Below are 18,533 nucleotides of genomic sequence, written 5' to 3'. Positions count from 1 at the left end.
CTAGCTTATGGAACTTTTTCCGGAAACTCGGATTTGTGTACGTCGGCTTTACGTAACTTGGGGAGCATCTGTACCCTGAAGTGAATTCATATTCTTTGGAGCAGTGAAAATGTAAGCTGGAGACCTTTTTCCCCGAATGGATATAGTGCTTTCTGTATAGTGCTGATCTATCTTTGACTAATAATCACTGACTGAGCTGTCTAAATCAAAACCTCTAATATATTGCACAGCAGTACAGAAGTACTAGAACAGGGGTGGGCAAACTTTTTGGCCCGAGGGCCACACCTGGAAATAGAAATTGTAGGGCGGGCCATGAATGCTCACAAAATTGGGGTTGGGGTGTGGGAGGGGATGAGGGCTCTGGTTGGGGGTGCGGGTGCCTGGGAGGGGCCAGAAATGAGGAGTTCAGGGTATGGGAGGGGGCTCCAGGCTTGGGTAGGGTAGTGGAGTGTGTGTGTGGGGGGGTGACGGCTCCGGCTGGGGGTGCAGGCTCTGGGGTGGGGCTGGGGATGAGGAGTTTGGGGTATAGGAGGGTGCTCCAGGCTGGGATGGAGGGGTTTGGAGGGCGGGAGGGGGATCAGGGCTGAGGGTTGGGGTGCAGGGAGAGGCTGCCATTATTATATGTTTATGCATCAGAGTAAGACTTCTCTTAATCCAGTGCTCTGATTTAGGACACAATATCGAGGAGGACTTTTTTTTTTCTTCCTGAAGCACTAAGATCAGTAAGCATAGATCTATGTTTATATGAGGGAAATTAGCCCATGCCACTGGCACATACAACAGTACTTATTAGCATGTTAAAGTAATGGGAAGTGTTGAATGAGATCTCTGTTTTCAAACTTCTAGCAGCTCAAAATGAGAACATCTCAAGTCTGCAAATTGCAGCCTTGCTCCTCTCTGGACCACTAGGTGCATCGGGGTTTAGAGAATAGCAGACAACTGAGTTTCCTCAGAACTCTTCTGCCTAAGCAGAGCAGTTGCAGGAAGAATGCCTCAAGGAGAATGAACTGTGACTAGAAGGATGCACCAGACAAAATCACTTACAGGGATGGCACCATTGCCCAGGGACTATTGCAGCCCTGAGGCAGCATTAGCAGCCCTGGAGCTGTTCCACTGCTGGTTTGAAGTCTTTCAGAGAAAGGCTCTTTTCAACCTAACCCCCATAGAAGTACTCTGCATAGTCTGTTCACTTGGGCTGCACATAGCAGGTCCAGAAAGAAGAGAGACAATTAAAAACAAAGTTTTAAAAGATGTCAAATAAAATACCCAAATAACATTATAATGACCAAATTTCATCTTTCATTTCCTCTTTTATTCTGTACTTGGCCAAGTCTTTCTTAAAATATCAGATTTCACACCAACACTGTTACTACTAACCTTTGTAGGAATGAAAACAAATCTTGCAAAATTTAATTCAAAATGGGTCTTTTTCCCCCAGGAATTTTCAATAAAAAAACTTTCCCTCACACTGAAATCAGGGATTTGTAATGTTTCTACAGAAAATTAATTTTCATCCAAAAGAAAATTGTAAACTTTGAAAATCTTTCAGTTAAAAAAACCAAAACAGACAGGTTAAAGTTGAGTGAAATGAAACATAAAATATTACCATTCACTGTAATTAGTCTAAAATGGTTCCTTTGTTTGTCAACCAAATAAAGCAGTGATGCAAATCAAGGCCCTGATTCTGTGCATGCTGATTAAGCAAACTATACTGTTTAGGCAGCTTTGAACAGCAGAAAACTGAAGGGCAATGATGCAAGAGAACAACAGTAAGCATTCACCTCTAAATATAAATCCCAGTCTTTGATTTGGCCCTGCCAAAATTAATTAAAAAACAAACAAACCCAGAAACATATAATGTTGAATTTACTTACTTTTATAATTTGTAAGGCACAGAGCTGAGCACAATTAAATGTCTAGATAAAGTAAATTGGGTACGTTAAAAAGAACGAAATAAGGGCATTGATTTTCCCAAGCACAGGAACCACTGATGGTTCATCATCATCAGTTTGAAGAAGGAGGTATATAAAGATTGTGATGACATTGTGGATGGAAAAAAACATAGTAAAATGTCCTCCTCTATGCCAACTATGGTGTCAGTACTAGCAATGTTTAACCGCATGTACAATTTGACACAGTGGCAGTGTCTTTTGATTTGGACTTATGTGAAAAATAAGAAATGTTATGTGGGAGCTACAGTGATGCAATATGAAGGAAAGGATCTCCCACCTCCTCACAGCAGTTAACAATATCTATATTTGGTCACCTGCTGCTTGGCTTTATTGCTAAGAATTTGTTTAAAAATATTTCTCCTAGGAACAGTTATTTGCTGTAATCACTCTTCTGATCCTCACTCTGTCCACAGTGATCATTCTTGACACCAGAATAAAGTGTAACTTAATTGGGTAGTAAATAAATCTTAATTGCTTAGTAAATAAATTGTATCTTTAAACCAGCAGGTAATAAATTAATAATATGCTTGAAACCATGTGTGTCTAATGCTATAGCAACCTCAGTAATGGCAGTGTCCCTATAAAATGAAAAAAGCAACAGAGGGTCCTGTGGCACCTTTAAGACTATCAGAAGTATTGGGAGCATAAGCTTTTGTGGGTAAGAACCTCACTTCTTCAGATGCAAGTAATGGAAATTTCCAGAGGCAGGTATAAATCAGTCTGGAGATAACAAGGTTAGTTCAATCAGGGAGGGTGAGGTGGTCTGCTAGCAGTTGAGGTGTGAACACCAAGGGAGGAGAAACTGCTTCTGTAGTTGGATAGCCATTCACAGTCTTTGTTTAATCCTGACCTGATGGTGTCAAATTTGCAAATGAACTGGAGCTCAGCAGTTTCTCTTTGGAGTCTGGATACAAGTCAGATATCAGGAATAGCAATATACAAAAACCTGTAGGAGAACACTTCAACCTCCCTGGCCACACAATAGCAGATGTAAAGGTAGCCATCTTACAGCAAAAAAACTTCAGGACCAGACTCCAAAGAGAAACTGCTGAGTTCCAATTCATTTGCAAATTTGACACCATCAGATCAGAATTAAACAAAGACTGTGAATGGCTATCCAACTACAGAAGCAGTTTCTCCTCCCTTGGTGTTCACACCTCAACTGCTAGCAGACCACCTCACCCTCCCTGATTGAACTAACCTTGTTATCTCCAGACTGATTTATACCTGCCTCTGGAAATTTCCATTACTTGCATCTGAAGAAGTGAGGTTCTTACCCACAAAAGCTTATGCTCCCAATACTTCTGTTAGTCTTAAAGGTGCCACAGGATCCTCTGTTGCTTTTTATAGATTCAGACTAACACGGCTACCCCTCTGATATATAGAATGGAAAGGACATACAACTGGATTAGGAGATACTGTGAAGAAAGTCATTGCTCTTTAATTGCACTATGGACTAGTATCATTCTATAATGGATCTCTCTAAGTAACTTAATTGACTGGTAGCCAGCACTCTAGATGGATCAGCTGTGGAACACATACCTTTATCGATGTGGTACACAGGTTGTAGATTTTGTATTTTCTAGTAAATCAATGTCAAGCAAAGTGGGTTTTGTTTGATTGTTTTAAACTAGCATTCTGTGGGGTCGAACATGGAGAAAATAATCCTATTATCCTCCTCTCAACAGGTTCACCCCTGAATTTTCAGACTTTAATCAAACAGCGCTTATTAAAGTTAATGGGAGTTTTATGGCTATATTTCAAACACATTGGGTAAGTCAGTAACTTGCCCTCCATACCAGGATAGGGGAATAAGGGATTGTAAGACATTTTTTTTTACTTCCCTCCACTGATTGCCTGCATCGTGGGTCATGTAGTCTCCACAGAGCTGCTATTTACCTCTCCTCGTAGGTAAGGAATAAGGAGAGAGATTTGACTCTGCTCCCCAGTGCAACAACCAGGATAGAGGGGAAGGCAATCTGCACCAGGCAAAGTGTTCATTCCTGTTCTGCTCGTGGGGCAGCACAAGTATGTGTCACCCATTACTCAGAACAGTTACAAAGCCACAATTCAGCCCTTTAAATATTAAAGCCCTGTGACAGAGTGCTGGGAACTAAAAGGTAAGTCAGCAATCTGACCACTTAGGCACCAATCAGACCCCCTGAAGAAGGCTGGTTAGCTAATTAGCTGAAAATCCCCAATCAGGCTGAGAGGGGTGATGCACCAATTAACCAGAAGCTTACTGGTACAAAAGGATATACAGGAAGGAATTGAGGGGGAGGACCAGGGCTAGCTGAGCCCAGTATGCTCTGAGATCTCCAGGAAGGTATGGCTTTTCCTGTGGGAAAGGGCCGAAGGGCCAGAAGCACCATAAATACTTTGCTGCCTGAGACTGCATTGGGGATGGTGGCAGGATGTAAATAAACTCACATGAAGTTGACACCTATTGACAGAGTTTGAGAGGTTTCTAGGGTATCAGAGGATGGGGATGGAGCCTGCCCAGTTACAAGCCCCTTAATATATATTGTGTGTGGATAATATGGTTCAATATTGGGATATACACTCTTTCACCTCTTGAATTCTGACTCAAATACAACCCAAAGCTACAATGACAGAAATTGTTACCAGATGATGACTGTTTGGGTGACTATACGTAAAACAAGTTTGATGCATAATCCAGCTGTTAGAGGACAGGTATTTCCATAACAAAACAATTGGCACCCTGTTTGGCACTCTCAGAGGGATGGATAAAGAGCAGATGGGCAATGAACTTCCCTCTCATGCTTAACAATGTTTCCTACAGGTCAGGATTGAACCCACTAGTAGGGCAGTGAGGAGGCATTTGCACTGTTGCTGGCCCTGTTAAACCTCTACTCTGGATAAAGAGAGGGTTTCAATATCCAAGGTAGTCAATCCAGCTCCTTCCACAAGCATATCATTCATATAGAGGAAAAAACATTAAAAGAGAGAGAAATGGAAGAAAGAGTGAGGAAATAGAGAGAATAAGATGAGTGAGGAAAATGATAAGAAAGAAGAGGGCTCAGGCAGGGGTGAGCAAAAATTAGGTTCAGTTATTGAAAGAATTTGAATAATTTGTCACATCAGCTATTTGTTTCAAATTGCTAGTGAAAAAGACACTAAAGGGCTGGATCCACTGCCAGGACTGGTGCCAGCTGTTTCTCCAACTAGCTTCCCATTCTACCCACCAAACCCATTGCCATTTTCCATCTCAGCCCTTCACAACTTGCTACAGCTTCTCTCCCACCACCTTCCTCTGACCCTTCTCTCGATGAAATTCTCTTGATAGTTGGAAACTGTTGTAGGGTGGCGGATCTCCACTTGGCTTCCCTGTTCTCAGGCCAGCAAAAAAGCTAATCCCTATGTTGCTCCAGACTATGGGGTCACAGATTCATCTTCCTTACAGCCATTGTCATTTAGCTGACTTAGGAAGCGACTGGTCTCTTACTCTAGTTAATTTTACTAGTTAACATACAAATATTATGATTTAGACAATAACATGATAACCCCAGTTTAAATGCATTATCTTAGCATTATCAAATTTTGAATACTGACTGTTGGATACCAAACACTTCTGAGTGTTGGAGTATCAGCACAAAAACAGGTTTCAGAATCATAAAAATTAGGAGATTATAGCATTCCATGGTAATTGTTACACTGTATTGAGAGTATCATATTCATACAGTAGGCTTTAATTAAAATCGTGTATGTCCAATTAGCTTCAGAAAGACTGATTTCCGTTACTTTCTCATATATTCACACAAAGGATTTACAATTTGTTCATAGAAAGGACTAGGCTACCAAACATATAGTCATATGGGAATTATCTTTTTCTAAAAGATCTAACACCAATAGATATTTGTTCGTTTATCTACAGAATTGTCATACATTTTGTTTGAAAAGAACTACACTTCCTTATATAAAGCAACAAAATAACTACCACTGTATTCCTCAGTATGGCCTAAAACATGTAGACTAGCTTTGCTGTCAGCCAGGAATGGACCCATGCCAAAATTTTAGATATGACCAGCAATCCTCTTTCTCTATGTTGGCTGAATCCAAACACCTTGAAACTTATAAAACTTCAGATTCAGATTTCCTGTACCTGGGTATATGAGTTTTCAGCCCCAGTGTTGTGATATGGCCTGTAATAGGGAGTGTATGGAATTTGGATCTAGCGTCATACTTCAGATCTTCATGTCTTTCAAACCCAGCTGTTTTATAAACTGTAGAGTTATGGTCAAACCATTAACACAGAATATCACAGAATTTATTTTAAAAATCAGAAACTGTTCCAAGAAATCAATTCCACTTTGAAGACTATTTGATTTGTTTCTTCACTGAAATGTTATACATTTGTTTAATTTACGAATGAAGTATCTGATCTAGCACATGCTTTCTACTGAGACAAACAGCAGTAGGACTAATCGTCCTTGTATGTACTATGCCTGGTAGTAAATGTTTGCAAAGTATGTCTCTAACAACATCAGCAATGCAGGAGAATTCACTAGATGACCAAAGTTCTTTTCTACTCTGATATGAATGAAAAATATTAGAATATTATAACTCAGATTATAAATATTTTGTAAAATTACTACATTCCCATGATGGGTGGGAGGAACCTCTTTGACACCTGGCACAAGTGCTTGTCACTGTTAGATTTCCTCCATCTGGGAAAGCACAGTGACTGCTTCCTCCCTGTGCAAGCATAGCACCTCCAAAGATGGTGGAGAGAAGCCAGGGTCACGGTCCTAACCAGAGAGAGGTCTGGTTACACTAGTTGGGGGGTGGAACAGCAGGTTTACTGGATGAGTCAGGCATGAACAGTAAATCCTTCCTGCTCAATGTACTACTTGGAGAAGGAGTGCATCAACGTGAGCTTCACGCTAACTTCTATTCAGGTTGATGGCTAAATGCCTCAATTTAGCTCAAACTAATTAAATGGCTGATAATTACAGTATGTACACAAAATTGCATGTTGGAAATAAAAAATTTCCATCCATTTTTTCTAGTATAGGATAACAGAAAAGATATCATCTGACATATCCCAGATCTCATTAATCTGTTAGCAACCAGAAATCAATTCAGTACTGCTTGGACTTACTGTACCTTACTAAGCTGTTAGCGCTGTCAGGATCTTGTGCTGCCACTGTACCAACAACAGTCCCAATCTTCGCATTTTCATAAACTTCCATGACATAGGAAGGCATAGAGAATAGTGGAGGTTCATCCACATCCCCAACAATGATCTTCAACATTGTTACGTCTTTAAATGGTCCCAAATGTGAAAAATGGAAATCAAGGTGTGTATTTGCTCCTTCTATATTAAGTGTATACGATTTCTTTTTTTCATAGTTGAGTGGCTGTTGGAAGAAAGAGACATGACATTACCATGTTGTGCTTTTGTTTAAATTGCTTGCAAACAAAACGTCTTTCAGTTTTGTTGGAAAGACAATTGGAGTATGTCTATACTGCAGCAAATCACCTGCAGCTGGCCCGCGTCAGCTGACTTGGTTTTATGGGGCTATAAAACTGTAGTATAGAAGTTTGGGCTTGGGCTGAATACATGAAAAAAATTCTGAATGTACATTCTGCTTCTTTTTAAATTATATTAATGCAATGGTAACTTTGCGGCTGTACATTCAGTCAGGAAATATAAAATTTAAGGTTGCATGTGCCATCTTAATTCTGCCCTCTAGTGTATAAATATTATGTCACAGGGCCACATTTTTCATTCATTTACCCTTCTGATTATCTGGAGTAACTCCATTGAAATCGCTGGAGCAGAATTTGGTTTTATGTCTTTAATTCTGTGATCACATGGCGTTTCTTACTAAATTTTTCTTTAAACAATTTTAGATATTCATATTTACCATCTGGTACCATTTACTACTGTGCAGTACTGGGTGCACATAAGACAAAAGGGCTACATGCTCATAATTTTGTGAAACATTCTGGGGAGCTAGACTGGGGAAAAGGGGTAATAATAACCAGCTTGGGGAATGCTTCCAGTTACCTTGAAATCAGTACAGTACAATCCCAGGATCACAGAGATTGGCCTGTGATTCTAGATGCAAAGTGAACACATTCCATGATGCAAGCATATATGCACTGTACTCATGTAACAACTTAATGGAAATATGTGCTCAAGCTGCAGTTTTCAAAGGTCCATAAACCAGTAAACTAAAAAATAATAATGCTTTTAAATTAAGAAGGTATTAGTCATCAAAAGATTAAGTCCATGCCATATTCCATATGTCAGTCATTTCTAAAAAAAGAGGGATTCTTTATTTCAAAAGGGAAATGTAAGAGAGAGAGAGAGAGAGAGAGAGTGTGTGTGTGTATGTGTATTTTTTTCTCCATCACTAAATTCCCAAATGGCTGAAGAGATTTTGTTCTAACGTTTGAATCAATTCCACCTTTGAGCAGACACCAGGCAAGGAAAATTTAAGATCACAATTTGAATATTTAAGAAAATTTTGATCATATGAAAAAAGTAGCTTATAATGGAAATTGTTCTGCAACATCAAGAAAGTTCTAACTGTTTAACAATGTTATCAAGACATTTTGTGAAATTACATAAAAATAAAACATGTATCTCTTTTTAAACAGTGAAAACCACACCTTGTTTTATGCACCCACCCAAAACATAGACCTGATCTAGCACTGAGCTGCCTGTAGGCAGAAACGATATCCCAACACAGAACTCCATTGAAATCACAAAGGGCTGACGGAGTAGAACTCAGTAGAACAAGAGTGAAGCTTCAGAGTGATGGCTACACATGTGCAAAAAATCACTAATTAAAGCAGGAACTGTGATGAACTAGATGTGTGAACCATGGGGGCTGTATGTTGCAAGTGAAAGGGAGTTTGCTGTGAACATCAAGTTTACAGTATGTTTCGGTAATAAGGTACGGCATTTAGGTTTGTTTGGATATTAAAGTTGCCTAATGTGGTGATTTCTTCAGTTTCTAGTGTGTGTTGACAGCAAATGAACTTGTGCAATCTTAATTCTAAAGAAATTAGGTCTCTTTGCATGGAAATGTATCTTATTTTAAAAGTCATACAAATTTCCCAGGGCCTAGCAAATCTTTCAGCATGAAGAACCGAACCATCTACATCATTCAAAATAAATAATCATTGCCAATTGCCACAACATAATTATGTAATTATGTCTCATATGATATTGTTAGTCGGTGATTTAATAAGTACTTCTATTTTAAATGAAGTGAACATAAATTGACAATTCATACTGCTAGATGGCATGTTTAGACAATGATTAATCAATTATACAACACAATTCGAAATGCAACTAACATACAATGTGTATTACTTTGGAAACACAATTTAAGCCATAGTTGTGGGAAGATGAAAGTAAATGTGCCCATAGCAATATTTGGACTCTCAAGTAAATTGTGGAGAGCTATAAATCATTCTAAATCAAATACATAGTTGCAAGATACACAATCTAATTAGGAACTTAATTGTTTTTTTGCAGTTACCATAAATGAAGGGTGGCAACTGTACCCACCAGCATCAATGAAGTTTATCTCTATCTTTAACAATATTTTTAGCTACAGCAATGTAGCAATAATAACTTCATATAAGCAGGAAACAGCTGAGATTTCAAGCGCATCTATGGCTTTATGTCCAAAAGATAGACCCATACAGTTTTTCCTCTCTTCTTCTTTCTGCTTCCTCCAGCCTGTCCAAGAGAATCTGTCTTTGAGAAGTGCGAGAGGAAGACCATTCCACTCTGCTATTTTGTGCTTCATGGTGGTGGAAAGACCAATGCCCTTTAATATTTAGCTATTCCGTAGCATATGGGACACATACAATTGTGATTTACACCCCATACAATCATACTGAAGGCAGTGAGATGATAGGGAGAAAATCAGTGGAGAATTTGCTGCTTTAAATCCTGAGGTGAACCTAGGACACTCACGCATATAACAAACATTAACAAAATATTCCACAACTACCAATAATTCTTGCTATCATTTGACCTTTTTCTTTTACATTTGCTATAAAATGTGGGAAATTGAAGTGTGTTTGAATTTGGACTGACAGAACTAGGTTTGGGTGGCTGCTGCTTGAAGTTGTGTATACTTAAATTGAATTTGGCTTTATGTAATCTAAAAAAAAAAAAAAAAAAAAAGAAAACCCTGTGTCCATGATGACATTTGCACCTGAAACAATGGAGGCCTGGTTCAAACTGGGCTACAAATTTGGTATACAACAGTCAACCTACTATAGATTAGGTAGTATTTGGGCGGTATATACCTTTCTGGTTTTGCTCTTCCAGTTGTTTCAGGTTCATGTTAATATAAAAACCACTAAATGAATCTCATGGGACCATTTCCAAAACTCACTGGTTTATTAAGCAATTAGGGGGTTAATTGGGGGAAGTATTCACTATTATAGTGCAGTATGAGTTTCTCAGGACTCAGATTTTGGTGAGGTTCAACAGTAGGAGGGCTGTTTCCTATTCCACTTCAGCCCAGGGGCAATGTGAAGCAATATGGGCTGGGCTAGTCCACAGAGTAACATGGTATCTACTTGTTTGAAGGAGTGAGTAAAAATATAGCCAACTCCTTCCCCAAGAGATAGGATGGGTGGTTGGGGGGAATATGCCACCCAGTCATTCTCTGAAGAGTCCAGGGAAGTAATGGTTTTTGTCACACTTTCACCATCTTCTTCCCAGACCTGATAAACCATATGAAGTGAAGGGAAATTGTAGCTTACTCATGAGATTTTCATGGGATCTTGAGGTCTCTTCTGTAAACAGGGGTCTGAAGGGTTGAAGAGTGCACTCACAGGGATCATGAGGGAAGGAGGTTGTGAGGGGATAGAAGGCTCTGGGTCAGACCATAACAAGGTTAGAGAGAATCCTCATAGATGTTGATGTGGGCTTTTCAGTCAGGTTGACCAACCTGGCCCAGAGCCTTGGGTAAATCCTTGGAAGTTTATTCTTGCATCAAAACTTCAAACCTGCCAAATTTCAGATGATTTTGAGGAGAAATTTTGTTCAGACTTAGTTACACTATATTTACGTGTGACTTTTCTGATGTGCTCATGATACAGTACATTCTTCCACAGAAAAGCAAGAGGGAAGGAATATTGTTATATGCATATTCTTATATGCTTTAGAGAATCTGCTGCAACCTTATTTACTGAACAAAACTGATTCTGATCTTAGTGAAGATAAGCTATTCAAGGTAAAATGTTACAGGGATTAAACAAGGAGAAAGATTTTTAAAGATTATCTGAAATCACCTTCCATTCCCTGAACTGGAATCACAGGAGTACAGAATTAGTTTAGGGGCTTGTATTCAGATGCTTGATAAAAATATAGATCTTAAATGACTTCCAGGCATCCATTTATACAATTGACCAAACACTAAACATATTGCAGAAGGATGCTTTTAAAATGTGTATATAGCCAATGGGGATAGTATCACATCTCTGAGGCAATACAGGGGACATGAGATGCCAGGAATTTTCAGAAGCATTGCATTTCAGCTCATCCAAACCATAGTATTAGCTGAGCAAAATATGCCCTTGTATGTCTGAATGTGCAAGTCACTCACATCACCTATTATTTTGCATGGTGATACAAGAACAGGCTATGTGCACATTGGTCATACCCTAAAGCAAAATAGTGTGAAAATGAACATTTTCCAACGGCTACACTGTCAGCCATAAATGGTGTTAACTCAGATTTTAACCTGGTTGAAATATACATTTGTATCAATGCAATTTCTGTAAAAAGCAACAGAGGGTCCTGTGGCAACTTTGAGACTAACAGAAGTATTGGGAACATAAGCTTTCGTGGGTAAGAACCTCACTTCTTCAGATGCAAGTAACTGTCTCAAAGGTGCCACAGGACCCTCTGTTGCTTTTTACAGATTCAGACTAACACTGCTACCCCTCTGATACAATGCAATTCCTGCATCTTCTCATGTTTTTAAAATGTCAATATATTGCATTTAATGGGCAATAGTCATAGTGAGTTTTTAGAGGTTTGAACCACTCTCATTTTAAACAAAATATTCCAGATTATGACTTTAGTTACATTCATATAACCATACTGACTTTACTGGGATTGCAGGGACATAAAGAAGGGCAGAATTTATTTCTATGCATCTGAGTCAGTTGTCACTCTTAATATACAGAGACACATTTAATATTAAAAGGCAGATGCTACCCACTCACTATAAACAAATGAATCAACACTTGACATGATTTGGATAGACATAGGAGCATTTTTTAAAAAAACCCACACACGATAAAATAAAATGTTAGTTATAAAATCGCATAACACATTCAAATTAGTTGTGCATACTGTAAAATAAAAAATAATGCATAGGCCAATATTGGAGTTGTCATATAAAGGTATTTTTATTTACTTTTAGATGTTGGACTATTGCTAGGTGCTTATACTAATCAGGAAGAGAGTTTGTTCTCATTTCTTCTTCCTGCCAAGATGGTTGCAGCCTCACCGTCTGGAGCTGAAGGAAGTGTTGTTTCGCCAGTGTGTTCACTGGATGTGATGGTGGAAAAGTCCATTTGTTTGGAGGCTGATGGAGAAGTTACTGTGCACAGACTGGTAGACTGGTTCTATGAGCTGATGTTATAAGCCTTGTTCCTGTGTTGCCTGATGGGGTTGTGCACCCAGGCCAAATGTATCTGTGGGGAAGCTGACTTGGGAACTGTACTTGGGGATTGGAAGGATTTGGAATGAAGGGACAGGCAGTAGGAGTATGTGTTCAAAAGGAGAAAGAGTGTTCTGTATCTTTCTCTGCTGTTGGGGAGCAGCTGACAGAGGAACTTGTAGCTACAGATATAGTGGAAATAGTTCTCCTTACTCTGGAAAATGGCTTGCAGCGCGTACTCCATTTCAAACTCTCCATGGGTGTTCAGGAGGGGCAAGAATACATTGGCGCTTTGCCACAATCAGGCTGTATCATTAATGTAGGGGTGGAGGGCAGTTTAGCAGTCACACCTATGACTCACCCTTCTCCTGTGAGTGGAGAGGGGGGTAGTACTGGGTTTTCCTAGGTTGCAGGGGTCTATTCACTTTAAGGGACTTCACTCAGGATTATTAAGAATATGAGTTGACCAGAGGGGAAAGTGGCCCAAAAGAAGCATTTTTTAGACTCTGAAGTAGGTTTTTTGTTTTTCCTGACCCTGGGGGACCCAGAAACACAGAGGGAAGCTGCAATGCTGACAAGGATAAGCATAAAGGCCCATTGTGAGTAAGCAACCATGAATAATGACAATAAAGAAGGACCTAACTTGTCTATTTCTAATGCTATGTCTCCTGAGGGGCCACCCAGGAAGAACCCCCATGCAGCTGTCATAGCCAATCAGGATCAGGCTTCTGGGCAGGATGGAAGGATTATTTTAGGATGCCTTGGCCTAGATTTGTGATACGTCTGAGCTAGAGAGAGGACATGAACAAAGGTCACACTAGGGATTTTGTTGTTTTGGCTCTTGTTAAAATCTTTAGGATTCGTGCTTGCACAGCTGAAAACTGTGATCCACCTGTTAGGCAGCAGAGAATTCAATGTCAGCTTTCACTCTGAGAATGAACTGTATTTTTATGGGAGCGGTTTCAAATTGGGAAAGGGAGTAGGGATTGGGAGGATATAGTAGCCATTTCTTTATTCCAACCTGCCATTAAGCCTGTGACTATTTTCTTCCACAATGGAAACAGACGTACTGCACTGGGTTCCATGTTATGCCAAAGTGCTGTAGCCTCCAATTGATCCTCTATTTTAATGTAGAGTTTGGAATACTGTATTCAAAGGCACCTTTGTACTTTTCCAGGTAAATAATACAGTTCAGCATCTTGCCATCATATTTTATTTAGGTTTTGAACAGAGTTAATGTAGGTATCCTTGGAAGCCATGCACTTGTCTTAACTGTGGTGTTACAGAGTGTTTGAGGGAGTACATGCACGTTCGTTCTAAGCACACAAGACTGAGGACTGCAGGGACTTCATTAGATGCTGTGTGTGTATGTATGTAAAAAGTGGCATGGTTATAGGCAGTGCCCAGAGACATGGCAAAATAGGGAAAGACTTCATTCTACCCATGCAATGACCTTTCCTCCTTTCTTGAGCCGGGGGGGCAGAGGATTCCAAGCAGCCTGCAATGATTGATGAAAGCCCTATTTTGAACGGCATTGCCTCTCTACTTTTGAGAGAAGGACTGGCTTTGTCCTTTAGGGGTAAAGGATTGGGAAGGAGTCAGGGTAAGGGAGTGGGAACCATTGAAAGCCAGGACAATACAGAAAGAGGGTACAAGAACTGATAATGTGGAGGAGTCTATCAGAGCTGATGACGAAGAAAAAGAGAAAATTGGAAAGGAATATCTGCAGGTGTAATTGGTTGTGCAGGAAGCCAAGTCACCAGGGAGGGACTGGCAGGTTCTGGTATAGCAGACCTTATAGTTGGGGAGCATGTTTTTATGTGCTGAGTTTCAAAAACAGGAGGATTTTTTAGAAGAGAGGATCCAAGGAGACTGCTGGGGTTATGGACTACAACTGTCTGACCACATATAGGATTGCCAGCTGTCTAATCATACAAACCCAAACACCCTTGCCCACTCCCTGCTCTGCCCCTTCCCCGAGGAACTGCCCTTCTCCAAGGCCCCGCCCCACTTACTCCATTCGCCCCCTTCCTCCGTCGCTCTCTCTCCCGCACCCTCATTCACTTTCACCAGGCTGGGGCAAAGGATTGGGGTGCAGGAGGGATGTGAGCTCTGGGAGGGAGTTTGGGTGCAGGAGAGGTCTCAGGGCTGGGGAAGAGGAGTTGGGGTGCAGGGGGGAGGAGGGGTGCAGGCTCCAGCTGGGCGGTGCTTACCTCGGGCGGCTCCCAGTTGATGGTGCAGTGGGGCTAGGCAGGGTTCCTGCCTGCCCTGGCTCTGCACCGCTCCTGGAAGCAGTTGGCATGTCCCTGTGGCCCCTGCCCCCCCCTCTCCTGAGGGGCCGCAGGAACGTGGCGATCACTTCCAGGAGCGGTGTGGGCCAGGGCAGGCAGGGACCCTGCCTTAATCCAATTGCACCACCAGACTCTTAGCGCCTAAAATATCCTAGTTTGGCTTCAGTAGCCTCTGGGAGGAAAAGCCCAATTCCGGAAGACTCCCAGAGAAACTGGGAGGGTTGGCAACCCTAACCACATAGCATTTTCACAGATCCAACAGGCAGCATTATAATACGGTCTGTATTAGGCACTGTTCTGGATGAGGGAGAGCAGACAGATGATCCTGTGGGTGTGTTATAAATGCATTCATTAGGGGAAAGGGATCCAGGTGTTACTGGGCTTGAGCAACTTCAGAAAGAACTGTCAGTTGGGATCAATATCTGGGGACTCAGAATAGTTGAGAATAATAAACCAGCCAACAAGGAAAAAGTGGCTAAAGGAAAGTGTGTGAGAGAGATGGGTAAATCAGACTAATTAGTAACAGTGATTAGGTAGTCAAGTAGACAGGGATCACGAGTACCAGTATCATAGAATCATAGAATATCAGGGTTGGAAAGGACCTCAGGAGGTCATCTAGTCCAATCCCCTGCAACGGAGGAAGGGGGCGAATGGAGTAAGTGGGGCACTGTTATAAAACACTAACCTAGGAACCAAACCCTGCAACAAATCCCAGTGCCAACTCTGTCCGCATATCTATTCATGGAACACCATTATAGGACCTAACCGCATCAGCCGCACCATCAGGGGCTCGTTCACCTGCACATCTACCAATATTATATATGCCATGATATGCCAGCAATGCCCCTCTTCCATGTACACTGGCCAAACCGGAAACTTTTTCTCTATGCAAAAGAATAAACGGACACGAATCTGACATCAGGAATTATAACATTCAAAAACCAGTAGGAGAACACTTCAACCTCCATGGTCACTCAATAACAGACTTAAAAGTGGCAATTCTTCAACAACAAAAACTTCAAAAACAGACTCCAATGAGAAACTGCAGAACTGGAATAATTTGCAAACTGGAAACCATCAAATTAGGCCTGAATAAAGACTGGGAGTGGATGGGTCATTACAAAAACAAATTTCCCCCTATTGTTACTCACACCTTCTTGTCAACTGTTTGAAATGGGCCACCCTCATTACCACTACAAAAGTGATTTTTCCTCCCTTGTTATTCTACTGTTGAGAATAGCCCATTTCCACTTTAATTGAACTGTCTCATTAGTACTGACCCCCCACTTAGTAAGGCAACTCCCATCTCTTCATTTACTGGGTATATATACCTGCTACTGTATTTTCCACTCCATGCATCCGATGAAGTGGGTTTTAGCCCACAAAAACTTATACCCAAATAAATTTGTTGGTCTCTAAGGTGCCACAAGGACTCCTCATTGTTTTTGTTTGTTTGTTTGTTTGTTTTTAAGGGACAAACCATTCCTCCTTTTCAGCAGCAGCAGTTTTTAGATAGTATTGCAGGTTTTCCAACATTGGCAGTTCAGGAACAGGACTCACTTGTGAGGCCAACAGAGGAAATAAAACTTCATGTAGCTGTCTTGTCACTTAAGAAAGGAACTTTTCTGAGGGTGGACTATTACACAGTGGAATTTTATCAAAGGTTTATGAATCCCCCCCCTGCAGTGCTTTCAGTGACACCTTGAATACATGTACATTGGACCTTCCTTTTATGAAGGCCTCTTTTTTTCAAAAATAGGATTGGGAAGATATCAGGAATTGGAGACCTATTACCATTTTTAAAACAGATTACGAAATTTTGGCTTCCATTCTAGCCAAAAGATTGGAGAAGAAAGCAGGGAAATAATTGTATCCCACTCATTCTAATGCAGTTCAAGGTCACATGGTGGCAGACAGTTTGTGTAGTTTGCAGGAACTATTTGAAACTGGGTGATGGGGGAAATGGGAGAGTTATGTTTTGTCTTTGGATCGGACCAAAACTTTTTACAAGAATGAATTTGCGTTATATATGGTTGGTCTGGTCTCGTAGTGGTATTCCCTTACTGTTTATTAACTGGCTGCAGTTCATGTATTATGCATCCCTTTAGTAAAAGGGTGGAAGGGAGAGGCTATATTTTGAGGTAAGACAAAGTTGTCCCTTGAGTCCACTTTTGTATTATTTTTCTTTGGACACTTAACTGTGGGCAGTGTATGGTAATGGGATTTCAGGGCATAAATTCATGGATTAAGAGCGAGAGGAATTTCACTCTGTCAATGAAAATGTTCATCCACGTGAATGATGCCACAGTGCTGGTTGGCAGAACAGAAGATGGGGACTTTTTCTTTTTTTTTCACTTTACATAATTATTCAGCTGCAGCCAGAGCAGAAATTAACATGAAGAAGAGTTTTTCTGGGTGGGGATTTCGTGGTATGCTTTTGCTCTTTCGGAGAAGTTGCAGATTGTGATGAGCCCTCCCAGAGTTACAGATATTTAGGGACTTGTCTTTGGCAGTGATTCAGTTGCTGAGTAGAACAGGGAGAAGCAGGTTAAGGTAATGAGGTGCCAGGTTAAGGTGATGAGGTGGAAGAGATGGACGCTGATGTTGGCAGAAAGGATGATATTAACTATAAACATTCCTATTTCTCCTTTGCATTTATGTAGCATATGGGTATCCTGCCCCTGGAAAACGGGGTCATTTTTTCAGATGCTCTGGAGCAATAATGTAACCTAATGGAGAGAAGCATAGTCTACCTGCCAGTTAAAGAATGAGGTTTGGGTTGGTATGTCCTGAAGCTTTCTTGATGGTATTCTTTTTATTTTTAATTTTCATAGGCTTTGCATGGCTGAGGGTATGGAATGGTCAGTCATTTCCCAATATTACTGGATATGTCACAGAGGATGAAAAGGAGTAACTGGTGGGAAAAAGGGGATTCAGTCCCTATAAAGGGTATTTTTTTTCCTATAACAGTCAAGCAGCCTCCCTCTAACATACTTACTTTAAAATGTATTTCCCATTGGCAAATTCAGGAAACAGCATTCTAAACCAGAGTGTACTTATGAAATATTTCTCAGAATGCCATTTAGCAGTATTGAATTGCCCAGAAGATTGTCTCAGTAAGGTCATTATAGAACCTTCAAAATAACAGAGTTCCCGTCAAGTACAGGGACATACAGTGGCAGGTATTTCGTAGTAAATTATATGTTAGAAGTAACCTATGAGGGAAGCACATAGCAGATGAAGGTGAACCTCAGGAAGCCTGCTCTGGGTCTGAGGAGATAGTGGAGCAGTTTTTATTATTCTGTTCCCTTCACATCTGCATTTGGGATTTTTTGGCTTCAAAACTGAGAGTTCCATTGTTGCATGGCCAGACTTATGGACAATTGACTTTTGGATCTTTTTCAGACACCAGAGGACTCAGCATCTGTTCCAATAAGTAAAAGACAGACATTTGCTGCGTATTTTCTCCAAAACTCTGGCTGTAGTTCATACAATGGTTTTATACTACCTCTGCAGAGCCACTGTTCAGTTGTCTGGGGCAGGCACAGAATGACAAACCTGAAACACTTGTTCACACTATTTGTGCAGTTATTCAGTCACTGGCAATGTGAATAAAA

The 18,533-nt window shown here is 40.6% G+C and overlaps 1 protein-coding gene and 1 long non-coding RNA gene across 4 annotated transcripts in view; one reads left to right on the top strand and one right to left on the bottom strand.

Moving 5' to 3' along the window:
- The window catches only part of CDH18 (cadherin 18), a 922,085-nt gene that overhangs the window by 72,507 nt on the left and 831,045 nt on the right, over positions 1 to 18,533 (bottom strand). For all 3 annotated transcript variants that reach the window (XM_054020313.1, XM_054020314.1, XM_054020315.1), the window contains one exon: positions 7,080 to 7,333. In XM_054020313.1, the coding sequence (XP_053876288.1) occupies positions 7,080 to 7,333 (254 nt within the window). The remainder of the gene's footprint in view (positions 1 to 7,079; positions 7,334 to 18,533) is intronic.
- Positions 1 to 18,533, top strand: part of LOC128832732 (uncharacterized) — a 40,107-nt gene that overhangs the window by 10,505 nt on the left and 11,069 nt on the right. The window lies entirely within an intron of this gene.

This window comes from Malaclemys terrapin, chromosome 2, assembly GCF_027887155.1.
Source record: "Malaclemys terrapin pileata isolate rMalTer1 chromosome 2, rMalTer1.hap1, whole genome shotgun sequence".
Lineage (NCBI taxonomy): Eukaryota > Metazoa > Chordata > Testudines > Emydidae > Malaclemys > Malaclemys terrapin.
Note: the sequence above shows the minus strand (reverse complement) of the source record. Positions and strands in the feature narration are given on the sequence as shown.